Source organism: Rhinopithecus bieti, unplaced genomic scaffold, assembly GCF_001698545.2.
Source record: "Rhinopithecus bieti isolate Rb0 unplaced genomic scaffold, ASM169854v2 scaffold_47418, whole genome shotgun sequence".
Lineage (NCBI taxonomy): Eukaryota > Metazoa > Chordata > Mammalia > Primates > Cercopithecidae > Rhinopithecus > Rhinopithecus bieti.
In genome coordinates this window covers 2,565,707-2,593,351 of record NW_016819951.1, presented here as the reverse complement: position 1 = coordinate 2,593,351, position 27,645 = coordinate 2,565,707, and the positions used below count along the sequence as shown (strand labels likewise).

Sequence of the window (27,645 nt, the reverse complement as noted above, 5' to 3'; positions counted from 1 at the left end):
ACGGCTGCGACCCCGGCCCCGGATGCCGCTGCTGAAACCTACGCAGAAGCCACTGCGGTTCCCCATCCCAGGGCCACCAGGGCCTCCGGGCCACCCTCCCCCCGCCCCCGCTGCACCCGTGTCATCCGCCATTTGGTGTTTTCTCGGAGAAGAATCGGTAATTCTATTTTTAACTTTTTGAGGAACTCCAGTCTTTTGCACAGTGACTATACCAATTTACATTCCCACTAGTAATGTATGAAGATGGCAATTCTTCCACATTTTTGCCAACATTCGTTATTTTCCTTATTTCTAATTATAGCCTTTCTAATGGGTGTAAAGTAGTATATCATTGTGGTTTTGATTTGCATTTCTTCAATGACTAATTAATAATGTTCAGCATCTTTTCAAGTGCTGACAAAATTATTGTGATGTTTATTTTCTTCAGAGAGGGATATGTTTTCTGTAACTCTTTTTTTTTTTTTTTTTCTTAATGAGACAGAGTCTCACTCTGTCACCCAGGCTAAAGTGCAGTGATGCCATCACAGCTCACTGCAACCTCCTCCTCTTGGGTTCAAACGATTTTCCTGCCTTACCCTGCCAAGTAGTTGAGAGTACAGGTGCGTACCACCATACCTGGCTAAATTTTGTATTTTTAATGGAGAAGGGGTTTCGCCATGTTGGCCAGGCTGGTCTCAAACTCCTGACCTCAAGCAATCCACCCACCTCGGCCTCCCAGAGTGCTGGGATTACAGGCATGAGCCACCACACCCAGCCCCTGTTTTCTATAACTCTTTGGATAGCTTCACTTTATATCTTATTGCCAGAGTCGGGTGTTATGCCTTCCCTTAGATCAATAGTTCATACCAGCAACATAGAAAAAGGACACTGGCAAAATAAGATTGTTTGAAAAAGAGGGGAATAGGTGGTGGATAGACAACCAACATTTTCTGCCAAAATATATAAACATACAAAGAATAAACCAAAATTATCTATAAACCCACCAGACTGAGATAATAATGGAACTGTTTTAGGGTGAGGAAGTCTACCTTAAATTTCTCTGGTGCTAGTCCCTTCAAAAGTAAAACCCCTCTTTTCTTTCTGTATTATTGACTCAAGACAAAATCATGCAGTTCTTCTCTTCTTTCCTGTCAAATACTGCCTAAAGCTCCCTGAACTCTTAGTATGAGGAATACACAACTATTTTCTCCACTGTATAAAATAGCCATAGGTTTCAAGGCTTGTAGTATGCTGCTTCTTCTGCTTGCTTTTCTTGTATACAATTTATTTTGTAGTTGAGAACAGTATGTTCCTATCCTAAAAAGTTAATTTTAGGATAGCAAGATACAAGAAATACTTTCATGTCCCTTTTTTGGGATGCTAGTCTTTTCCTTTCTGTTCTTTTGCTCTTACTGCTAAGGGCCAAATAGTTGAAATTCCTAGCAATAATCCTACCAAATTTTCTGTATTTTTAGCAATAATGGGAAAATAGTTTATTTTTATAACCTATTGCTCATATTTGTTTGATGGTCAGAGTATACCCGGCCTTGAGATGTTTTAATACTTTGCAAGCCACTGCTATTGGTAATGTCTGTTTCTCAATGTATTGCAGTTGACTACTATGTACACCTAGGTAATACGGTTGATCTTTGGAGAATAAAGATTTTGCATGTATCTTTTTGTTTTTCTTCTGTCACTTATTGTATAGGAGTGAAGAGCCATTGAATTTCAAGTAACTGCTGTTTTTTCTACCATAAAAAAAATACTGTTTATTATAGATTTTCTTTTTTTCTCATCGCTTTATTCTTTTTTTTTTTAATTTTACTTTAAGTTCTGGGATATATATGCAGAACGTGCAGGTTTGTTACATAGGTATTTATGTGCTGTGGTGGTTTGCTGCACCTATCAACCTGTCATCTGGGTTTTAAGCCCTGCATACATTAGGTATTTGTCCTAATGCTCTCCGTCCCCTTACCCTCCACCCCCTGACAGGCCCTGGTGTGTGATGTTCTCCTCCCTGTGTCCCTGTGTTCTCATTGTTCAACACCCACTTATGAGTGAGAACATGCGGTATTTGGTTTTCTGTTTCTGTGTTAGTTTGCTGAGAATGATGGCTTCCAGCTTCATCTATGTCCGTGTGAAGGACATGGACTCATTCTTTTTTATGGCTGCATAGTATTCCATGGTGTATATCTGCCGCAATTTCTTTATCCAGTCTATCATTGATGGGCATTTGGGTTGATCCCAAATCTTTGCTGTGTGAATCATGCTGCAATAAACATATGTGTGCATGTGTCTTTATAGGAGAATGATTTATAATCCTTTGGGTATATACCCTGTAATGGGATTGCTGGGTCAAATGATATTTCTGTTTCTAGACCCTTGAGGAACCTCCACACTGTCTTCCACAATAGTTGNTCCAGCTTCATCTATGTCCGTGTGAAGGACATGGACTCATTCTTTTTTATGGCTGCATAGTATTCCATGGTGTATATCTGCCGCAATTTCTTTATCCAGTCTATCATTGATGGGCATTTGGGTTGATCCCAAATCTTTGCTGTGTGAATCATGCTGCAATAAACATATGTGTGCATGTGTCTTTATAGGAGAATGATTTATAATCCTTTGGGTATATACCCTGTAATGGGATTGCTGGGTCAAATGATATTTCTGTTTCTAGATCCTTGAGGAATCTCCACACTGTCTTCCACAATAGTTGAACTAATTTACATTCCCACCAACAGTGTAAAAGCCTTCCTATTCCTCCACAGCCTCACCAGCATCTGTTATTTCCTGACTTTTTAGATCATTGTTTTATTCTTAATTAAGTTGGGTAAACCCAAAGGGTGGACTTTTTGGCATGTTCAGTTCCTAAAGTAATAAAACACATCCTAGAATCATTCATGCCCACTGTGGACTGATAGTTTTGTCTTCCCAAGATCCATATTTGAAACCATACACCAGTGTGATGGTATTTGTTGGAGCTTTGGGGAGGTAATTGGGCTTGGATTGGTGGCTTTATAAGGGGCTGAAAAGACCAGAACTCTGTCTTGGGAGAAAACAGCCACCTCCAAACCAGGAAGAAGGCTGTTACCAGAAAACAGGTTGGCCAGCACCTTGATCCTGTACTTCTCAGCTCCAGAGCTGGGAAGTACAGCTCCGGAGCTGGGAAGTGAGAAATAAATTTCTGTTGTTTAGGCCACTCAGTCCTGTGGGACTTTTGTTATAGCATCCTGAACTGTCTAAGACAATACCTTATAAATTTTAGTCTGAGGCCCAAATCAAATTGTAAAAACAAAAGAAATTCATTCTTTTATCTCTTAATTAAAATAAAAGGACTGAAAAATTAGCAACTACACCATTTTAAAAATGCCATCATAAATGCTTTTCCCACTGACCTTTAGCAAATCATCCTGCTTCTCTGTGCCTCAGTTTCTTTATCCATGAAATGGGGCAAAATAACTTTCTCCTACTTGTTCTTGGGAAAATATATATTGTGAGAATCAACTGATGATATAAGCAAAGCTGCCTTTTTTTATTTAGAAAAAATAATGGTGCTATATAGACCAATTTATGACTATTTTATTTTTGTCATTGTTGAAGTACATGTCGGTTAAGTATACTTATTAAGTATAGAAAAAATGGTGCTATATAGACCAATTTATAACTTTTTTATTTTTGTCATTGTTGAAGTACATGTAGGTTAAGTATAAATAAAAGGTGACAAATTCTGGAGGTGGGAGGTCAGTCACAAGATTGATACCATTTCTCCCTTAAAGAAGGCGGTTGGCCCTTTCCCTCCAGTCCACTGGGCTTCGCTGGAACCATCCTCCCATTTGGATGCTTTTACATCTAGACAGATAACTTCTAAAATTTGATCTGGCAGGAATTTCCAGTGTCTGCTCAGTGGATTAACTAGTAAAAATAAGTACAACACAAAGTCTCACAACATGCTGCTCTTTTTTTTTGTACTTCTTCAGACAATATAGATCGCATCCCTCCTCTTTTCTTTGAGCAAGGAGACTTTGATAAAATAACAGATGAGGGAGATGAGAAAGTTTTGCTTTACTTCCCCCTCCTCCACCCCCCATGAGTGAAATGAGTTTGCTGAAGCCAAAGAATAGATGCTGAATAGGTGCCTTAGTGGTGGATATTATTTTGCTTGTAGGGTTTTTAGCCCTTTGTGATGCCAAAAAGCCATTCATAGTCAGCCGCAGAAAGTTAAGCAGCCTGCTGATCAGCCTTGGGCTATGAGAGGGACAATGGCTACTTCCTCCAGTTCAGGCTTCCACCATCTCTGCGTGTCTCCTTCTATCTCCTCCTGCTTGAGGCCAAGACCGAAGGATGTCCCTTAATCTCTCAGTCAAAGGGAAAGATGAAAGAAAGCAGGAGGCCAGTCACCTAGCCTCTGGCGTGAGTGGCATTGAAACAGAACTTGTGCCCCTCGGCCTCCTACCTCCTGTTTGGAATGGGATGTAGTGGGACAGGAGGCATTCAGAGCCCCAACCCCTGAGTGAGGAGCCTGCCACTGCATAGTGGGGGAGCCCTCCCAGAGGCCACAAGAGAAGCTTGCTTTGAGGGTGGCACTTTTGCCCACCAACCTCTTACCCCATTCTGCATGTGAGGCCCCCCAGTTCCCGACGACTGAGGAACAGGAACACTCCTTCAGCTTAGTGTTATGTAGATATTCCCACAGCCCTGCCTCAAGCTCTTTCTTTGTACCCTAGAACTCTGCAGCAGCCTCCCTGCCGGGCTTTCCTGGTCCCCTAATCATCAAGCATCCCCCTTGCCCCTTTCCCTTATGTTCTACAAATATGGGATCCTTCTTGCCACAAGCATTGTCTTCAAGGTTCCCTGTGCCTTGGATTGCTATCATGTACCCCCATCATCACCTGGCTCTCCCGTACTCAGCCTTCAGGTCACTGCTGAAAGTCACGTGCTCAGGGAGGCATCCCTTAATCCCCCCATCCTCACTCACCTGTCTCTATTAGAACCCCTGTGGCAGTGCCCGCTCCTCTACATTTCTTGTTCAGATTCTTCTTCTGACTTCCCCACTCTCCTCTAGGACTTGCTTAGACAGAGATCGTCTCAGTCTTGTCAGTGTTCTGAGTGCTTAGTTCCCTGCCTGATGCATAGTGCGAACTCAATACATAATTTTCTAATGAACAAGACTGTGTTTTGGGAATGGATGAACCACTTTCTGTATTCACCGTTAAGACAAATAGTCATTTATTGGTCAGTTCAATAAACATTTATTGATTGCCTGCTATGTGCCAGCCACTGGGGAAACAAATATGAATAAGGCCCCTTCCCAGCTTGCACCAGTGGTTTCTGAATGAGGGCAGCTACTACCCCACCCAGCAGTATTTAGAAATGTGTGGAGGTGCTTTCTGTTGTGGTGGTCCTAATGACTGGGGCACTACTGCATTTAGCAGGCAGAGCCCAAGGTCACTAAATGCCTTCCAGTGCATGAGATACTCCTGCACAAGGAGGAGCCATTCCAGCCAGCCTTACTTCCGTGTCACATCACAGTGGTTCCTCACATAGCTGACAGTCTAATAGAGAAAAGTGAACTGAGAGGAGCAATATCCTGCCGTGTGTACAGTCAGACACTTTCATAACAGTGCTTGGCCCAAAGGAGGCATCAGCATTCCACCTGGGTTTAGTGTGGGGGAAATTTTTTTCTATAAACATGCCAAAGAAAGACTTCTTCTAGTACTATGGAGCCTCTGATTTAAATGAAATGATAATTCTTAGCAAACTATCGCAAGGACAGAAAACCAAACACTGCATGTTGTCACTCATCGGTGGGAACTGAACAGTGAGAACACTTGGACAGAGGGTGGGGAACATCACACGCCGGGGCCTGTCGTGGGGTGGGGAGAGTGGGGAGAGATAGCATTAGGAGATATACCTAATATAAATGACGAGAGCACAAACAACATGGCAATGTATACATATTGTAACAAACCTGGCACGTTGTGCAACATGTACCCTAGAACTTAAGAATATAATAATAAAAATAATAATAATAATAAAAAAAAATAAAATGTGATAAAACAAAACTGAAGTACAAAATATTAATAGTTCTTATGATAGTTATTCTCCCTTTGGATGATAAGTATCTAAAATCCTAAGTGAAAATCATAGGAAACGTCATTCCTGTTATTTCTCAAAAGACTTTGAGTTCATTATACTCAAAATTGTGACTGTGTAAAAAAAACCTAACAAACAAAAAACCATTATACAGTGATTGCTTCATTTCTTTTGCCTTTTGGGAATAAAATAACAAGAGGGAAGACTGTTTCTCCACAACTGGTCATGTGAGAGGAAGAACAGGGTGTTGCATTTATTTTATTTTATTTTATTTTTATTTTTGAGACAGAGTCTCGCTCTGTTGCCCAGGCTGGAGTGCAGTGGTGCAATCTCAGCTCATTGCAACCTCCACCTTCCAGGTTCAAGCGGTTCTGCCGCCTCAGCCTCCTAAGCAGCTGGGACTACATGTGCACGCCACTACTCCCGGCTAATTTTTGTTACTTTTAGTAGAGATTGGTTTTGTCATGTTGGCCAGGTTGTTCTCAAACTCCTGACCTCAAGTAATCTGCCAGTGTCAGCCTCCCAAAGTGCTGGGATTACAGGCATGAGCCACCGTGCCTGGTCAGGGTGTAGCATTTAATTAGATCAGGGTTCCTTGACCTCTGTACCAGGGACACTTTAGGCAGGAGAGTCCTTTGCTGTGGGGGCTCTCCAGTGCATTATATAATGTTTAGTAGTATACCTGGCCTCTACCTGCTAGAGGCCAGTAGCACCTCCCGGTTGTGACAACCAAAAATGTCTTCTGACATTGCCAAATGTCCCAGCATGGGAGCGAGGTACAAAATTGTCCCCGTTTGAGAACCATTGAACTAGACCTTGTTTTCATTCACCTCAAGCCCTATGTTGGATGTCCATGATCTGTCAGTTCACCCACACTGGTTTTTCAGTTGTGCAGAGTACAGCTGAAAAATGACCACAGACATTAGTTGGACTCTGTGTTTTTGCCAGGCAGAGGGGACCACTGGAAGCTGCCATTTCACTAACTTGCTCTTTCTTCCTAGAGACAGGGGTTGGAATTTGTCCTATCTTCTTGGCTTTCATGCTCTTCTTCCTGCCGATTCCTCAAAGGGGAACCTACAGGAGCCTCAAGCATAATGACAATTTCTCTTTTACGACAGCACAACTCCCAGGTGTATGAGTAATGCTGTCACCCGAAGCATCTTCTTAAGCCTCCAGAGAGAGCTGCAGAAAATTACAGTGTATTGCAGGGAACTCTGTGCTGAGGAGGAAAGAAAATCCTCTTCTTAAAAAAGAGAAAGAAAAAGCAAGGCAATGTTGAAGTTAGCTTGATTTACCTCCTTTTCCACAGAAAATTTTAGACCAGCCTCAAGGGCGTGTGTCTGGGATCTGCTTAGTCCCATGTGGCTAGTCCGTTTTAAGGATGATGCCATACTTGGGTAGCACTTTTCTCCACTTCTGCACATCTGGGTTCAGTTGCCACCCACTGCAGTCCCTGGAGTGGAGGAAGTTGCACTTCCTTCCCTCTAAAAATCACTCAGTCTTGACCTTCGAACTTCTTCTACAAAAGAGGAAAGCCATTTGGATAAGAAAAAACGCATCAATGTTTATGTCAGTGGGAATAAGATGTCTTCTCCTGTCTTGCACCCAGCTTTTCTGAGTCCACAGGGAAAGTTGCCTCTGGTGGGGAAGATCAAGCTCAAAAAGATTTTTGGGAACTTGAAAGACCAACAGAACTGCTCCCTGAAAACAAGTTGCCACCAACTTTCACCTTCAGCAAACAGAAAGTCATAGGAAAGCACATGCAGGTAACTAGTTGAAATTTAAAAACACATTTTATAATAAGTACACATGGACATAGAGAGCAGACTAAGAAGGCTTGGTGCAGTGGCTCATGCCTGTAATCCCAGCACTTTGGGAGGCCGAGGTGGGCAAATCACGAGGTCAGGAGTTCGAGACCAGCTGGCCAACATGCCGAAACCCTGTCTCTACTAAAAATACAGAAATTAGCCTGGCGTGGTGTTGTGCACTTGTAATCCCAGCTACTCAGGAGACTGAAGCAGGAGAATCACCTGACCCCGGGAGGTGGAGATTGTGGTGTGCTGAGATGGTGCCACTGCAGTCCAGCCTGGGTGACAGAGGGAGACCATGTCTCAAAAAAAAAAAAAAAGTGGACTAAGAGACAATGGAGACTGGGAAGGGTCAGTGGGTGGGAGGGGATGAGGATGAGAAATAACTTAAGGAATACAATGTATATTATTCTGTGATGGCTACACTCAAAGCCCAGACTTCGCCACTATGCAATATATCCATATAACAACACTGCACTTATACCCACTACATCTATATTTTTAAAAACCCACATTTTGCTTATACTATTTTATCTGAGTGCCAAAAATTGAAACAATTCGTGATTTGGGAGGTGATGGTGGTTGGTTTTCTTTGGATGCTTACCCTTTGCCAGACACTGTGCTAAAGACCTTATACAGAATATTTTACTTAATTTTCCCCAAACTTTTTGTAGTGAATACTGATAATACATTGTACACATGAGGACATTGAGACTTTGTGGATTTAAGGAGCTTATTCAGGGTCTCACAGTTCCTCAGAAGCAGAAATCTGAAGTCGGGTGTGTCTCTTTTAGGAGATTTAGCTTCTAATCACCATACTATCATATTGTAGTTCTCTAATTTTAGCATGAGTCAGAATTCTCCAGAGACCAAATGAAAGCTCTGATCACTCATCTCACCCTCCACAATTTCTGATTCCTGGGCTGCCTGAGAGCTTGTATCTCTAGCACCTTCCCAGGTGATGCTAAAGGTACTGGTCCTCCAGTGACCACACTTTGAGAGCCCCTATTATACCACATCCTATCTTCTGAAAAATTGCCCTGACTTTGGAAACCTTGAATGAGAATGATGGAATTTGAAAGTGACTGTTGACATTAGACCTACACACAGATAGCCAGCAGCCAGAGTGTTTCTAGAGCCTCTCTTCTGAGAGGATGGTGTCATGAGACAGAGGTAATTGACCCTGTTGTAGGTTTTATTCTGGTATTCCCTTGGCTGCCCCACATTTCCGAGAACACAGTCGAACTGCATCGTTTAAAAAAAAAAAGAAATGTATCACCACCATTTGCTCATACTAATAGGCCATTTTGAAGTTCTGTAGTTTTCCATTCAGCATGATGACATTTCTTTTTCAAACTGAGTTCATGTTCTTTTGATTCAGTAAAATCTATTCAGATTCATCATTATCATCATCTTGAAAAAAGAAAAAAACTCAATACTAATAGTGATGGCACATAGAGGAGATTTACTGTGAAGAAAGCTTTGCAAAGCTTCGGTCAAGTCTTGTGTCCTATTAACTAATTCAACAAAAACTCTTAGGCAATTTTATCAAAGAAATGAATGTCATTTAAAAGTTTTCTGATTACAGTCACTGAAAACAACAGGCACTTTGAGGACAGATTTTGTGTTCTTCGTCTTTTGACTGATTGAGTTTCACCTGAATTAAGATTCTAAAAGCACATTTGATACCTGAAATCAAGCTGATTTACTTGTCGATAATCTGTTCTGGAGTCTTCTGGGCTAGTTCAGGAGAAAAGCTTTGGTGCCTTACCTTTCCTTTTGGTGCCACTTAATAACACAGATAACAACCCAGGTGTGAAACAGCTGAGAAAATACAGACAATTGACCTACAGATGGATTCAGGAAAAAACTCCATCCTGAAATTTGCTGCAGCACTTTTGCTATGAGAAATCGTCATACATTCTAAGGGAAAATAGATGCTGGCCACAGTGGGTCGTGCCTGTAATCCTAGCACTTTGGGAGGCTGAAGCTGGAAGACTGCTTGAGCCGAGGCATTTGAAACCAGCCTGGGCAACATAGTGAGACCCCATCTCTAAAATAATAATAATAATAATAATAATAATAATAATAATAATAAAACTTAGCCCGGCTTGGTGGTGCACACCTGTAGTCCCAGCTACTCAAGTGGCTGAGGTGGGAAGATGGATCACTTCACCCCAGGAGTTCAAGGCAGCAGTGAGCTATGATTGAGTCACTGCTCTCCAGCCTGGGCAACAGACCTTGTCTCAAAAATAAATAAAGGAAAACAGAGACTGGTGGTAGGTGGTACTCTTTGAGCTCCCTTTTCCAAATGTTTCCAACAATCAGTATCAATTCCTGAGGGACAATTTAAAAAATAAATAAATAAATAAGTAAATAAATAAATAAATAAAATTAATTATCTAGTGACTTCATGAGTGGTGGGTCAGTTTCCTTTGGTTTTGAGTGGAGAATAAACTACCCACGCAGGTTGGTGCTGGCAGGTGAGGTTAGACATGTCCAGAGGCTGAATTTTCCAGAACTAAACCACCGATTCTCTTACGGGTTTCTGTTTCCCAGCAGTAGTAACAGGCAAGCTATTTACAAGGGATCAAGAACTCTGTTTTCCTCCCTGGCTGCTGCATTGGAATTAGCAGCATCTTGGTGTGAGGGAACCTGCCCTCCTGCTGGCAACCACAAGAGGTTGTCATTTTCTCTGAGACCCTCAAGTTAGGAGCAAAGGCAGGTTCTAGGGCCGCCTGTTGCTTTGAGACTGTTGCCTTCATCTCCTGCTTCCAACAGAACCAAGGAAACATTCGTGGCTATTCCCCCAGGAGTAGGGTCCAAAGGGATGGTTTGGAGGATTTTTTTTTCTCTCTCCCTCTTCTGCATCTGTGGCAGCCCCGAGGTGTTTATCAGTGTGAACAGAGCAAGATGAGTAAGGTGTTCCCCGAGGCAGATTAGGAGACTACTCGCCGGGGTGCGTGTGCGTGTTTGTGTGTGTGTGTGTGTGTGTGTGTGTGTGTACGCGCGCGCGCGCAAGACGTGGAAGCTAAGTGTGCTGAAATGCAGCTCCCCTCTCAGCCTGCAAAGAGTTGCTCCGCGTGCGTCCCTGCCCCGCGCCCTGGGGAAGCGCCAGGGGGAGTCCTCGCCGGCCAGGGCTTTCCGTGCCCGGGGAGCGCCGAGGGCCAGCTTGGTGGAGCTTAGCACAGCTTGCTCGGCACTGCGAGCGGGCGGGGGTGGACACTGGGCTTCTGTGTGCCAGTCGCAGCCGTTGGCTGGCGGACACCCAATCCCAGGGCATGCCGCCGGAGCCTGGCCAGGACGCACGGTGAAAGACGAGTTTGGTGGCAGGCTTGACCCCCAGCTGCCAGCAGAAGTCGGCGTCGGGAGCCCAGGCGGGTGGGCCGCTGGGGTAGGGGCTGCAGCTACGAGACCCGGGACCCCCGGGTTCGGAGCGAAGGAGGAGGCATGGCTTCGGTGTTCATGTGTGGTGTGGAGGACCTGCTGTTCAGCGGCAGCCGCTTCGTGTGGAACTTGACCGTGTCCACGCTGCGGAGATGGTACACGGAGAGGCTGCGGGCTTGCCACCAGGTGCTGCGGACGTGGTGCGGGCTGCAGGACGTGTACCAGGTGAGCCGGGGCGCGCGGCACGCGAGGGCCCTAGCAGGATGCCCGGCACTCGTGGGAAGCCGGCTCCACCTGTATGATTTTCTCCCCCCAGCCCTTCTTAAACTCCTAGCAGACTGCTTGGCCCTTGCTTGGGTCAAACGCTCAGCATGCTGCTCTAGGTAACCATTGCTTGACAGAGCTTGTGAATTTTTCATATTGGGCATGGGGGGCACTTGCGAGATAGTCCCAGCATTTGCAGACATCTGTTACAGAGCGATGGTGTACTGGCTGGCGCTTAGCTAGGGAGGCTGTTGCTTTGCAGCAGAGGGTCTGCAGAAAGCCACTTAGACATTCAAATGAGTCCTTCTTTTTAATTTCATTGGGTTGGGAGTGGCTGCTTCTGAAGCAACGGTTTCACACCAATTTGCTGGCAGAGGGGGCCTTGGTGGATTTGCATCCTTCCTTTGGATTTTCAGTTTTCCATCAGGCAGCCCCAACTTGTAAGGCAGAGCCAGGAAAAGCTGATTCTGTGTCTACTGGCTTTTGGAAGGAAGGACAACAAATTGTGAACACTTTGCAGGAGGATGACAGGCTAGGGAAGGGAGGGGTGGCCCGGCTCCACGTTGGAATGCTTATGTTAGGATTTACTCCCTGTCACACAACACAGCCCCTTTATTTCTCTGCTCGGTCCCATCCTGCAGGCAAAAAATGCAGCAACTTTGCTCAACTAGGAGACTGTTCATCCTCTCTGGGACCGCAGTTTGCCTGGATTAAAAAACAAAACCAGTAATTTATGATTTTAAAAGTTCTGTGCTTTGGTTGCTAATATATTTGAGATTTTTAAAAATCAGCATTGTTTAATTAGAAATATACCTGATGTTTACTGTGGAAACATAATATCATATTTTCTTTCCTGTGATGTGGAATAGCTTTGTTGCAGTTCCTGGATTCCCCCCAGTTGACCCTGTTCCTAATATGTCTAGAATTTGTATCTCATTATATTGTGTCTCATACATGATCAAGCCCTTGATTTTGACATAGTCTTCCATCAATCAGACAAAATGAAAAGACCAGCACCTAAGGTTAGCCTATGGAAATCTAAAGAGTCAGCGTCCCCTTGTCATCCTAGTTAAAATATGAGGAACATCTGAACTTGTGCTTTCACTGCTTCTGCTGTGTATAACATATCTGTGATATCTTGCATTTTGAAATGGAATATGAAAGGTAGGTTGGGAACCAGGGCAGCATGTGGGAGTTTGAGAGTATTAGGGAATTGTGGACATGTCCCATCTGGCCACATTGCATAGCTCCCTGGCTTTTGGGGGCCAGAAGCGTGTCTGTCTTTCAAGCCTTTTTTTTCCCTGTTTTGGGAAATCCCTGTTCAGTTTGGTCTGTAGAATAAGTGCCCCTTGTGTAATTTTGTTTTTTCTTTTTAATGCTTGAGAAACTTTTAAAAAGGAAACGCAAATATTGTAGCCAACCAGAGAGACTCTGTGCCTCACTCCCCAAGGATTCAGAGGATTTATGGCTTATCTCTAATACTGTCACTGACCAATTGAAAAATAAAGATTCCAGAAACCAGACACCTTATGGGTTCTTTATAAGGTTGATTGATAATTTTTAAGCACTATAGCAATTTGAGAGACTGAGCTAGTAAAATATATATATTTTTTTCTTTTCTATAAAATGGATGGTGACTGAGCCAATACCATATCATAATTCATAAGAACATCTAAAATATTAATGGTAGTCAGGCAGTGTGCTGTGTGTCTGTAATCCCAGCTACTCAGAAGGTTGAGGCAGGAAGATCCCTTGAGCCCAGGAGTTTGAGGCCAGCCTGGGCAACGTAGTGAGATCCATCTCTTAAAAAAAAAAGAAAAAAAGAAAAAATAATAAGTCCCCACTCCTTATTTTTAACATTAATAAATTGTACATTTCAAAATAACTAGAAGAGAATAATTTGAATGTTTCTAGCATAAAGAAAAGCTAATGGCTAGGCACTCATGCCGGTAATCTCAACATTTTGGGAAGCTGAAGTGAGAGGATCACTTGAGCCCAGGAGTTTAAGACCAGTCTGAGCAACATAGTGAGACCCCATCTCTACAAAAAATTTAAAAATCAGCCAGGTGTAGTGGCATGCATCTGTAGTCCTCTTTGCTCAAGAGGTTGAGGCAGGAGGATCACTTGAGCTCAGGAGTTCAAGGCTGCAGTAAGCCATAATTACCCTACTACACTTCAGCCTAAGTGACAGAGGAAGACTTCCTCTAAAAAATTAATTAATTAAAGTTGGCCATCCCCAATTTATCCTGGCTTTGATTTATGAATTGTGGTCCCATTATCAACATGTACCCCCCAAAATAATGTACTCCTAATTATGTATCAAATAAAAATTGAATAACAAAGGCTTTTTATGAATAATAGAATCAGAAAGAAAATGATTTCTAAGTTTAAAATCTTCCCCTGTGCTTTTTGCAAAAATAAGATTTTCAAAAATATTTTCAAGCCTTTGAATATTCTTAATTGTGCAACATAATCCTTTGCAAAGGAAGATCATTTTTTAATGCTTTTCAAATATTAAGTAAAAAAGTAATGACTTAATTGTGTAGAGCTAAAAGATAGTAATATAAAGTGATTAATACCTTAGGCTGCAAGTTAAATAGACAAGGGAGTTAATCCGATCTTTGCCTATATATGACCATGGGCAAGTTAATCTTACTATACTTCAGCTTCATCATTTATAAAATGAGAAATTAATAGTACTAATCACAGAGGTTGATAAAAGAATTAATTTACATGTAAGATATGTAGCATGCTGCCTGGAGTTTAGAAAACATCCAATAAATGTTATCTTTTCTATCAGTTAGGATTTTTTTTATTGTAATAGAAAACGCAATTCAAACTTGCGAGCAGAGTAAAAAGAAATGACTTTTGTCATAGCTGAAAAGTCTAGCGTAGAATGAACTTCAGGTATTGTTTGATCAGGGTAACCATGCTTTCAGTCCTGGTCTTGCTCATGTGTTGGCTTTATCTTCAGCTGGTTTCTTCCCTCACAATAGCAGATAATCATAGCAGTTTCAGGCCTTATATCCACACATCCAGAAAGAAAGAATTTCTCATACCCTCCAACCATCAAAAAAAAAAAAAAAAAAAGCCCCAGATTATATACTGGAACTCCAATTTAGGGTCTGTACCCACTCCTGATGCCATGCACTGATTGGCACAGAGTATGGGATGACAATTTACGCATTCTCAATGAGAGTGAAATGGCCCAAAGGAGGCAAAAATTATTTTGGAGGAGGGGGATGGCAAAAAAATTCACTTCTTTTATTTATAAAGCACAAATATACATGCAATATATAAACAGAAATACAGTATATTTGTGACATTAAAATGGGAGGAATTGGACTGGGCGCGGTGGCTCACACCTCTAATCCCAGCACTTTGGGAGGCCAAGGTGAGCAGATCACTTGAGATCAGGAGTTCAAGATCAGCATGACCAACATGGTGAGACCCCATCTCTACTAAAAATACAAAAAGTAGCTGGGTGTGGTGACTCATGCCTGTAATTCCAGCACTTTGGGAGGCTGAGGCGAGTGGATCACTTGAGCTCAGGAGTTCGAGACCAGCCTGGCCAACATGGCAAAACCCTGTCTCTACTAAAAATACAAGAATTAGCCAGGCATGGTGGCACATGCCTGTAATCCTAGCTACTTGGGAAGCTGAGGCATGAGAATCACTTAAACCTGGGAGGTAGAGGTTGTAGTGAGACATGATCACACCACTGCACTCCAACTTGGGCAACAGAGCGAGACTCTGTCTCAAAATAAATAAATAAATAAATAAATAAATAAATAAATAAATAGGGGTGACAAACAAAAATCTAAAAAGGCTCCTTAAACAGGTAACAATGAATTAAAAGGTTAAGAAACATTGGATTGCATTGATTTGCTAAGGCTATCGGGGGAATGGATCCGTTTTCAAACCTAGGAGTGAGGTTGGCCCTCCTCAGACCACGGAGCTGCCAGGGAAGAAAGGCAAAATGCTTGGCTGAAATGCAACCAGCGATGCCCACTGCATCATTAGAATATCAAATCTAGTGCTCTTTACATAAAAAGATTAGCTATTTTTGAAGATAAGTACAAAGATTAATGCTCAAATACTTTTGTATGTATTTTGCCACAGGAATTTGAGTTAAGGGGCTTATCATAAGAATACCCCTTTGCTATCCCATAATTATGAATTCTAAATCAGAGAGGGGACTGTTCCACTGCACTGCTCAGCTTTCAGGCATATGGACTAGAAACACACACACCAGGGAGTTACATATTTTACTGAACTAAATTTTATATGATCTTGTTGATAAAAAGGTGTCATTTTTCTTGCTTCTAGTCTGAATAGTCTTGTTTGTAAGGAAAGCCAAAGCTTAATCACTCTAGAGAGAAATAGGGTGGGGAGGGAGGTATCCATTACATGAAATACCTGGCAGGCTCCTGGGGGTATTCTTTTTTTCATATACTATAAGTGAAATAAGATCTCCCACCTATTCATAAAGTATTTTCCAACAACATTATTGTCAAGCCAGCAAAGCTAGGAAGGCATAATTTCTTTGGAATTGAACACTTCCTCCATTTCTAGATATTGGAGAAGCAAGTAACTTAATGTGCCAACAAACCATGAATAATTAAGATACTAGCTATAAGGCATTTCTGTAGTAATGAGACTAAATAAAAAGCAGGCTCAGGCTGCATTGAGGCTGCCTTGAACAAAGACTCACTTTATAAGTGAAGCCTTGAATTTGGCAAAAGTGGCAGACATGAGCATTCACCTTCACTTTAAGCTACATGCTAAAAGCTGATTCATCAGCCATATCCCTATCCTCCTTATATCTTGCCTGGGTGGGTTTTGTTATAGCAATTAATTTGGTTTAACAAACAACTTAGGTGGAAAATGGTGACAGAATATTACAGAAAAAATAATCAACACCCTTTGCTTTTTATTAAGTGTGACATGTTCTAACAAAACCCTCAGTTTATTCCTTGGGATTAGGTTTTTCCCTTCTCTCCAGTGTCCCAAAGGTAGAATTTCTTGCAAACTCTGAAGGGAGTCATTGCCTCCAATAGGAGGCAACTTGCACAGACTCCGGGATATTTAAGTGACCAATAAGAGGCTGGATCAGCTCCCCTGAAGCAGGTTGCTGGCCCTGAGGGGGTAGCGTACAACACAGAACACAGCAGAGTCTGTAGGCTCAACTTGAGCAAGTGACCTTGGACAAATTGCTTTCCCTCTCTGAGCTTCATTTCCTCCTGGGTAAGAGTAGGGGAACAGAAGTAGCTGCATTATAAAATAGGGTGAGAAATTCATGAGGGAACATATATATCACTTAGCACTGTTCCTGGCACAAGCAAATGCTCAATAAATGTTAGCTCTTGTTTATGTAAAGGATTTAATACTGAACTCAGAGAAGGTACTTGATAGAGGGTAGCTAGGGGCATTACTATTGCTTTTATAGGTGAGACTACTTCCTCTAGGCCTGGAAACTAAATTCCCATTTTTACATGTTTCATGAGGATGCTAAGTAAGAGAAACTGTGAAATTTCCCACAGCAGCATATGTGGGGTGGACCCTGGGTATTTGGAGTGTGTTCCACACGGTAGAGCACATCCTCTTTTAGCTAAGCCCACAGTTAAAATCTAGAAGGTCACAGCTATCTCCCACTAGGGTCTCTGAAGAGGCAATCTTGCTATATCCAAGACTCCAATGATCCACAAACTGGTAATTCCTGAACTCTGGATCTCACCACACTGGTTGGCAAAGGCCAAGTCCTCCAAAGGACAATTCCCTATTGAGCCCTTGTACATTTCATACTGTATACAGTTTGCTTGCCCTCACCCTTCACTCTCCACAGTCTTCTAAATTAGTTGGACTAGAAAGGGAGTCAGCAAACTACAGCTTGCGGGCAAAGTCTGGCCTGCCTCTTGTTTTTGTGAATAAAGTTTTGTTAGCACACAGCCAGGCTCATCCATTACATGTTATCTACAGTCGCTTTCACACTATAACGGCAAGATTGAGCAGTTGTGTCTGAACTACTTAAAGTTCAGTAGCTGATACAAGACTATTGCCCACAAAGCTGAAAATATTTACTATCCAGCCCTTTACAGAACAAGTTTGCCAATCCCCGGACAAGAAAAAAAAAAGGTGGAGAATACTAGAGGAAGAAAAATCCATAATTCTATCACAGAAAAACAGAACTTAAAGGAATACGGAAAAATTTTCTCATCAAAAACCTACTCATGGCTGGGTGTGGCACCTCATGCCTATAATCCCGGCATTTGGGAGGCCAAGGTGGGCAGGTCACTTAAACCCAGGAGTTCGAGACCAGCCTGGGCAACACGGCGAAACCCCACCTCTACAAAAAATACAAAAATTAGCCTGGTGTGGTGGTGTGTGCCTGTAGCCCCATCTACGTAGGTGGCTGAGGCAGGAGGAATGCTTGAACCTGGGAGGCTAAGGCTGCAGTGAGCTGAGATTTTGCCACTACACTTCAGCCTGGGCAACAGAGTGAGACCTTGTCTCAAAACAAAACAAAACAAAATTGTAATTATTTAGAAATTAAAAAACAAATCTTCAGAATGAGTCCTCAGTTTACCTTTACTAGGTCCTTCTCTATAAAATATAATGATTGGAGTCATGGATTGATTTATTCATTTGTTCATTCATTCATACCTAAAGTAATTATCAGGGGCTCACCAAGTCTCAGTTCCTATGCCAAGATGTTAGAAACACAAAATCAAAATAGACTTTTGTCTTGCCTTCAGAAAATGTATTTTCATGTAAGGGAGACAGTTAAGGAAACCAAGGTTTATGAAAGGACTTTGCCTTTTTAGGTGACCAGTGGAGGTAGTCTAAACCAGACAGGAATAACGCAAAAGGGAAGGACCAAGGAAGCTTCCTAGAGGGAGTGACTCAAGCTGATCTTTGAAGGACAAGTAGGAGGAAGGTAGAAGGGTATTTCAGGCATGGAACATGACTTTTGTTGGGGATTATAAAGAGGATTTTTTGTTTTTGTTTTTTTAACCTTGATGAATAGAGAGACAAAGACAGAGAGATTTTGATTGAGAATGATGCCTGAACTTGAATGACCCTGTACTTCAGAATTTTGATGTTTATGGGGAGATCTTTGTGGGGAAGGAAGGAGTTGATTTAGAATTACCACTGGCAGCCATGAGGCTGATAGATTTGGGAAGTGTTGCGTAGGGAAGCAGTAAGGCAAGGGAAGCTCGGAGGCCGTTGTAGTGATTCAGTGTATCAGTCAGGATAGATGGGGTTAGCCATGGCAACAAACAGCCCCAGGATCCTGGTGGCTTAAAGCAATGATTTTCTCTACTTTTGCTCATATTGCCTATCCAATCACTGGTTGGCTGGAAGCTTGGTTGATTATTGTCATTCAGGCCCACAGAATGTTCCTAAACATTGCCAGATGCCCTGATAGAAAGTGAAGAGCTCTTCAGAGTCTGGTCCTGACAGTGAAATGCTTGGCCTCGAAGTGGCTCATGTCACTTCTCAGTCATTGGCAGAACTGGTCACATACCCACCCAACCACAGGGGCGAGGCAAACCAATTCTGCCTCCCCACAGAACAGCGCGAATGCTGACACAGATTTGGTTCCTTAGGTAGCAGACTCTGAAATGGAGATTAACAAGCAGGAAGTTTATTAGAGAGCCCTCTGAGGACCTACACCTGGAGAAGGGAATAAAAAAGAAGTAGGATTGGTGGCTGAAGCCTGTAATCCCAGCTCTTTGGGAGGCCAAGGTGGACAGATCACTTGAGGCTAGGAGTTTGAGACCAGCTGGCCAACATGGCAAAACCCCATCTCTACTAAAAATACAAAAAAAATTATCCAAGTGTGGTGGCACACACCTGTAGTCCCAGCTACTCGGGAGGCTGAGGCAGGAGAATCGCTTAAACCCGGGAGGCAGAGGTTGCAGTGAGCAGAGATCTCATCATTGCACTTCAGCCTGGGCAACAGAGTGAGACTCTGTCTCTGGAAAAAAAAAAAAAAGAAGGAGGAGGAGAAGGAGAAGAAGAAGGATTAAGCAGAGGGAAAATTTGAACTAGAATTCAGGCTCAACAAAAACTGTAGCTGACCTCCCAGGTAGCTCTGAAGCTGAGAGTTGTCCCAGGTTGTTACAAGAGGGCTAGGTCTTCTCCCCACCCTCATTAACCCATTATTGGAGATGGGCTACCCTTGAAAAGGGGGATGGGATGACCTTGGAGGAGGCAGCTCTCTTTAAGGGACTGCAATTTCCAGAGGGGGCTGAGAGCTGTTGGCTCACAACACTCCCAACAGCTGGGGAAATAAGTTTGGGCAAGACATCAAGCACCTTCTACAGGTGCCTCCCCAACAGGTGCTAGGACCAAAGCCTGCACGGAAGCAAGGCCAGCAGGAAGAAAGTGGAGAGTGAGATTGCCTTGACGTGCGGATGTAGAATCTAGCTTTAAAACACAGCCAGTCTTCAGAGAGGTCTCCTGACTGCTTGCTACACTTTTTTCAAGGGATTGGACAGCAACAGACTCAGCTACTTACCATTATGGTAGTGATTAACACATACAGAAAGGAGAGAAAACTTGGGTGATAAATGAAATGAGTCCATTTATCAGTGAGAAAATCAATCTTCTACTTTTTCTGGTAACCAAAGATTTTATGGCAGGGAACTAAGATGCTAAGGTATCCAAAACTAATTTTAATTTTTTCATCTTAATTTTTTAGCCCATCACCTGACAGAAATTTCACCTGACAGAAATTTCCAAAAGAACTATGTCATGTAAACTCAACAAAATTAGTCTCAGTTTCTTTGAAAAGCATTTTTGAACCTTTGTTGCACAGCTTGAAAAACATCAAGAACGGATTCTCCGAACTCTTCAAATAAGTGTTTGTTTTTCACATTCCATCTTTTCTTGGTGGAGCTTGTAGCATAAAATCACTTTCTCATTCATCCCCTACTTATGTTTATTCTGAACATTATATTTTTGATGTCCCAGTTGGTTGTTGTGGAAAAGTTTGAATGACTCAAATGAGGAATCAGATTTGCAGTTCTAAATTTTATAAACAAGACCATATGACTTACAACATGGAAAGGAGGCAGAAATTAAGCTCTCATAAAAAAATTAAAATTAACACCCATATGTAATTAGATATATTGTGTATATATGTACATACATAACAGATATACATTCTGCATACTTGAAATAAACTTTTGCTATAAAAAATGCTAGCAAATATGGTAAATTAAATAGTCCCATTTTCCCCTAATGTCCTTTTTAGTCATTTTTTTTGTCTCTTAAATTTTGTGTGTGTGTTGCTTTTTGCTTAAATAGCTATTTTCCGTTTAACTACTACTTTTATGTAACCTTGCTGTCTTCACTTGACTAACAGCTACTAGACATTAAGCAGCTGCTATATGCTAGGCCTTTCTATATGCCAGGCCTTATGCTTGGCACTTTGCATGTACTACCTTTAAGAAGAAAAAACTTTAGGGCTTATTTCAATATACAGAAATATAAAAGATAATATAGGGAAAAATCTATGCTCCCAGCACTGTTTAAGGCATCTTATTAATAATCTGCCATGTTTGTTTTGGATACTTTTTTGTAATATAGTAAAATTGTATTGAATCAGTTGAAACTTCCTTTGTACTTCTTCCTGCTCCCTAGAAAATTCTGCCCTAAAGTTTTTTATTCCCAGGTATGTTTTTATAATTATGTCACACCTGTTTGTATCTATAAACAATATATATTACTTTGTGTGTCTGTAAAACTTATATATTTATGCGTCATTCTGCTGCTTTTATTTTCTTTCAGTAAGTTTTGGGATTTATCTCTGAATTCATTTTAATCCCTATACCCCATTGCATGGGTATATCAATCTCTTGTTGATAGACATAAGTTATTTCTAAATAACAGTACAGTGAAAATTTTTGTACTTGTCTCCTTGTGCATATGAGCAAGACTTTCTGTAGGGTATATGCTGAAAAGGAGAGTTGCTAGATTTTACACACTTTATTCGATGTTGTGCCTTTATCCTCTTCAATATGATCTTACGAAGCCCATTTTATTGATTTTATGTACTTATTATAATAGGTAATAAGTCACAGTGTTGGAATTTGAATAACATGCTAGCTGACTCTAACACTCAGCCTCTGGCCACAACTTTGCTGCTTTATTTTAAGAGAAATGACACATAAAGATACAATTTTTTCATTTGTTCATTTATTCATTCACTCAAAAAATATTGGGTGAAAACATAGCCTACTGCTTAAAGATGAAGTCTATGAACTCATATTGCTTGAGTTCAAATCCTAACTCACCTTTTACTGGTTATGGGAGTTCTCCAAACTCCACTTTTTTTTCTGCTGTAAAATGTGAACAATTATAGTACCTACATCAAATAGTTATTTTCTTGGGATGGTTATAAAAATTAAATGTATTAATATTTAAAAGCACTAAAAACACTGTTAGATGTTATATGGATGGACCAATAGATGGGTGCTTGGTTAAATAGATGATTGCATGGATGGATGGATGGATGGATGGATGGATGGATGGATGGATGGATGGAATGGGGTGGATGGATGAATGGATGGAAGGTTGGACAGGTAAGTGGGTGGGTGGATGAATGGGTAGATGGGTGGATTGTTAAATGGGTGGATGTTGGATGGATGAATGGTAGGTAGGATAGAGAGGTAGGTGTTTGGTTGGATGGCTGCTTGGATGGGTGGATGGGTAAGTGAGTGGGTGGGTGGATGGATGATTGGATGAGCAAGTGGGTGGGTAGGCAATTGGATGGATAGATGAATGATTGGATGGATGTCTGGCAAATTATCTTCATATATGTATTGTTCATAATTCTTATGCACATAATTTCTTGACCTTTGAAGCTTCTAAAGTTTGCAGAAGTCTTGACTCATTCCTCTCACCACCCAGATGAAGAACTGTAGTCTGGATGGCCACCAGGAAAGGGGCCCACTGACCACTGTGTAGACACACTGTGGACACATGGTTTTGTGGCACAGGATTTTATCAGGCAGCACTAGCATCTTAATGCTACTGTCTGTTTGATTGATACTAGTAAAGCAAACAGGCTCACAACTTTTAGTTGCTTTATTTCTGTCTCTCTGACAGGAAACTGTTAAATTTTCTTCCTCCTAACTCTGACCCTCACTCCATAGTACTAATAACTCAATATCCTCATGCACAAAGGCTCTAGGACCCCATAACTGCTATCTTTTCCATCTGTGTAAGCTGTCCTCTGATCTGACCCTGAGATTTGCAGCTGCTAAGACCTGGTTATTATAAGCATCATGCTACCCTTGGGTAGTGTAGCCAGCAAATATTTTTGCAGGAATTAGTTTGTCTCATTAAAATTCGATTAGATGCTTATTACCTAACAGAGAAAAGGTCCTTCGTAAAATAGGGAAATAGAATGGGCTAGAGTCAGCTGAACCTGGGATAAAAATCAAATCTCCATCACTTATCGGCTGTATGACCTTGAGCCAAGCTGCTTACCCTTTCTAAGCCTGTTTATTTACCTATAAAAAGATAAAATAAGATCTTTTAAGTTTGGTATAAAGGTTAACGATAGCATTGATGGAGAAATAGTAGCTCTTCAAATGTAAAAATTTGGACCCCTTCCAAAGACTTGATCCTAAGCCAAAAATTATCATACTAGAGTGCAAACTCTGACTGGGATTTAAGTCCAAATACCCTACTTAATAGGTGTGTGACATGGACAAGTTACTTGACTTCTTGGTGCCTCATTTTATCTTTTGTAAGATGAGGAAATAATAGTGCCTACCTCCCAGGGTTGTTGAGGGGACAAAACAAGATTATGTAAATAAAGATTTCACTAGGCTGCCTGTCTCATCTTAAGCATTTATTGATTGATTGATTGATTGATTGATTGAGACTGGGTCTTGTTCTGTGTCTCAGGCTATAGTGCATTGGTGTAATCATAGCCCACTGCAGTCTTATGCTTCTGGGTTCAAGTGATCCTTTCACCTTAGCCTCTCAAGTAGCTAAGACTCCAGGTGCACCACCACACCCAGCATTTTTTTTTTTTTTTGGACGAGATCTTGTTGTTGCCCTAGCTGGTCTTGAAATCCTGCCCTCAAACAATCCTCCCACCTCAGCCTCTCGAAGTGCTGGGATTACAGGCATAAGCCATCATTCCTGGCCGGTTATATTTATTTAATAAACATTTCTCTATATGTCAGACACAGTGCTGAGCATTTTATATTCACCATTTTGTTTAATTCTTCTAACGATGTTAAGTAGGTATAATTAAACCCATTTGGCAAATGCAGAAATTGTTCACAGTTGTTAATTAACTTGTTCATGAGCAAAGATTGGAGCTTAGATGTGTCTAAATCCTAATCTCATCCACTTGAGTCATTGAATGAGATGAACTTAGTTTGCCACTTACCTAAAGTCAGCCTCTTCCTTTTCTACGTTTACCTACGTTTCTTTGTTTTTTTTGAGACGGAGTCTCGCTCTGTCGCCCAGGCTGGAGTGCAGTGGCCGGATCTTGGCTCACTGCAAGCTCCGCCTCCCGGGTTTACGCCTTTCTCCTGCCTCAGCCTCCCCAGTAGCTGGGACTAAAGGTGCCCGTCACCTCGCCTGGCTAGTTTTTATTTTTTTTGTATTTTTTAGTAGAGACGGGGTTTCACCGGGTTAGCCAGGATGGTCTCGATCTCCTGAACTCGTGATCTGCTCGTCTCGGCCTCCCAAAGTGCTGGGATTACAGGCTTGAGCCACCGCACCCGGCCTTACCTACGTTTCTTTTTAGCACTCTCCTAGTCTCTCATCTCTCCCTCTACCAAACTCTGTAACCATAGCCGGATTTGATAAACTCACTTAAACTAAAGTAAAAAGAGTTGGTAAGACTGCCTGGTCTGTTTCTTTAAGTAGCCTTTCCACTTCAAAAGAAGACAGTCTTTTTTTTTTTTAGCCATTCTCCTGCCTCAGCCTCCCGAGTAGCTGGGACTACAGGCGCCTGCCACCTCGCCCGGCTAGTTTTTTGTATTTTTAGTAGAGACGGGGTTTCACCGTGTTAGCCAGGATGGTCTCGATCTCCTGACCTTGTGATCCACCCGTCTCGGCCTCCCAAAGTGCTGGGATTACAGGCTTGAGCCACCGCGCCCGGCCAAGAAGACAGTCTTTTGTGAAGTTGTTTGTTTCTAATTGCAAACATGCAAGCATCCACAAACACTTGGCTGAGAGTTCTCTCTCCTTCTGTCACCCCAGTTATCTCTAAAGTCAAATCATAGAGGTGTTTCGCATCAGCACAAGGGAATCCTTGTAAATCTTAGGGGTTTAAATGCACAGACACTAGAACTACACTGCCTGAGTTCAAATCCCAGCTTTGCTACCCGTCAGGTGTATAACCCTGGGCAAGTTACTCCATGTCTGTGCCTCATTTTTAAATTGGAGATATTAATATTATACCTGTCTTCTAAGGTAATAGTGAAAAATAAATGAATATTTGTGTATGTATATGTGTAGGTATATATACACGTATACACACATATATAATGCTTAAAAAGAGTGGACTATGATATACACTGGATATCATCATTTAAGCTATCATTCTATCAGATATTATCATTCATTTTTTGTTTGTTTGTTTATTTATTTGTTTATTTATTTATTTATTTATTTATTTATTTATTTTTGAGACAGAGTCCTGCTCTGTCACCCAGGCTGGAGTGCAGTGGCATGATCTCAGCTCACTGCAACCTCCACCTCCCAGGTTCCAGTGATTCTCCTGCCTCAGCCTCCCAAGTAGCTGGGATTACAGGCGTGTGCCACCATGCCCAGCTAATTTTTGTATTTTTAGTAGAGACAGGCTTTCTCCATGTTGGCCAGGCTGGTCTCCAACTCCTAACCTCAGGTGATCCACCCACCTCAGCCTCCCAAAGTGTTGGGATTACAGGCATGAGCCACCATGCCCAGCCTCATTGTTTATTAAAGCACTTTTTATTGAGCAATATTTATTACCTTTCAGGCACTTTTCTGGGCACTTGGGATACAACAGCATAACAGACAGAGGTAGACCCTGCCCTTGTGGAGCTCAGAGTCCACTGGGGATGAAGCTGGCAGGGGAGAAATGTGACAAAAGTCTTCTTTCCGAGGTTTTGTTAATGTCAAGACTCAAAGGATGAGAAGGAGCTTGGCATGTGCAGACCAAGGAGAACAGCATTCCAAGTGGAGGTAATGGCAGATGCAAATACACTGAGGCAGGAAAGACCTTAGGATGTTGTAGGACTGGAGAGCAGAGTGGAGTGGCCAAAGTGTTGCAAGAAATGTTAAGGTCGTCAGAGGTGGGTTTGGCAAGGAAGCAGAGATTAGATCACACGGTGCCCTGGTGTTCTAGAGTTTGCTGTAAGTGTGGTGGGAAGCCAAGATGTTTCAAATGTAGAAATAACTTGTGCATGCATTTAAACAAATATTTACTGAGGGCCTATTACATTCTAGGCCTGGTCGAGGCAGTGGAGATACAGCAAGAAACCAACAAAAAGCTCTGCCCTCTCGGAGCTTACTTTGTAGTCAGCTATTTGTCAGTAAATGGCCACTCCACTTCCGGGTGCTGAAATGAAAACCTTGGCTAGTTTTCAACACTCACATTCTACTTCTAACCCATCAGCAAATCCCTTTGGCTCTACCTTCAAACTATATATCCACTTATCATCATCTTCATCACCATGACTCTGGGGCCAAGCCACCCTCATTTCTTAGCTGGTTTGTTGCAATAGCTTCCTAATTGGTCTCTCTACAAATGCCAACCACCCCACAGTCTTTTCTCAACCTAGCCTCCAGTGTGATTTTGTTCAAAGTAAGTCAGATCATGTCATTTTTTTGTTCAGATCTCTTCAATGACTTCCCAATTCTGAGAAACAACCCGGCCTTACTATCTCTACAAGGCCCCTGTGTGTGTCTATGTGATCAGTATTCCTTCTACCTAGGCTTCTCCCAACTCCCGCCTCAGTTCCAACAAACACACCCAACCTCTGGTCTTAACTCCCAGCATCCTTCCTCTCTTTAACGCTTCTCCAGCAACCCTGACCTCCTTGCTGTCCCTCAAACCTGCCAAGCACATTCCAGCCTCAGAGATGTAACCCACAGAATGTTCTCTGCCTGGAATCTCATTCCTGAGAAGTCTACATGATGCTTACCCCATCACTTCCTGTAGGTCTCTCTTCAGTTGTCACCCCAACCGGGAGGTGACTCCCAACCATGTCTTAGCCTGCTTTATTTTTCACTGTAACCCTTTTCACCACACCACCTGACTTTATGAATATATTTGTTGATATGCTCATTTCCCCTGCCAGAACGTTATTAATAGCTGAAGGCATGCAGGGGACTTCACTGTTAGAATCCTCAGTGCCTGGAACAACACCTGGAACCAAAAATGTGCTTCAGAAATACTTGTTGATTAACTGAACAAATGAATCTGCTTTACACTTTAAGAAGCTTGCTCCAGCCACTCTGGGGAGAATGACTTAAAAGGGGTAAGAGCGGTCAGGAGGCCATTTCAGATCTCCAGCTAAGAGACGATGGGGACCCAGGCAAGGGTAGAGGCAGCACATGGTATGGGAAGACACCAAGCATTTGGAGGAGGGGGAAGCAGCATTAGCAGAACGCCCCAAAGGCAATGTTTGCATTCCATGAAGCTTTAGAAACCTCATGTGGGGAAAAAGCCATGTATGTTGAAATACATTTGTATGTGTGGGTTTATTCTTTTTCATGATTGAAAATAGCCCCAAGCCAGCGTAAGCTGATTGAGAATACATTCGTTTGGCTTCTCTAATGACCGTTTCATTAGAAAAGCATTGCTTTAGATAGCGGAGTAGGTTATTTCCTCTAACCCTGGTGCCAGTGGGCTCCCTCAAGGACACCAGCTTGTGTGTACTGCCAGCTGCAAGTACCCACCCGTGCCCAGCCCAGGGCGGGGAACTTGGCAGCTTCTGCACTTCTCGTCAGTCGTGTCAAGTGATCGCTATTTCCTGCACCCAGCCCTGTGGTTGGGCTCTGGAAGGTGCCCTGTTTTTCCTGACAGACATTTCAGACCGTTTGCTCTTTTTTTTTTTTTTTTTTTTTTTTTTTTATTTCTTTTTTA

The 27,645-nt window shown here is 42.2% G+C and overlaps 1 protein-coding gene across 1 annotated transcript in view; it reads left to right on the top strand.

The window, feature by feature from the left end:
• The first annotated feature begins 11,078 nt into the window (after window positions 1-11,078).
• Window positions 11,079-27,645, top strand: part of FRMD4B (FERM domain containing 4B) — a 216,262-nt gene continuing 199,695 nt past the window's right edge. Inside the window, 1 exon segment of the mRNA XM_017859405.1 lies at window positions 11,079-11,495. Coding sequence (XP_017714894.1) covers window positions 11,334-11,495 — 162 coding nt within the window. The 5' untranslated portion in view covers window positions 11,079-11,333.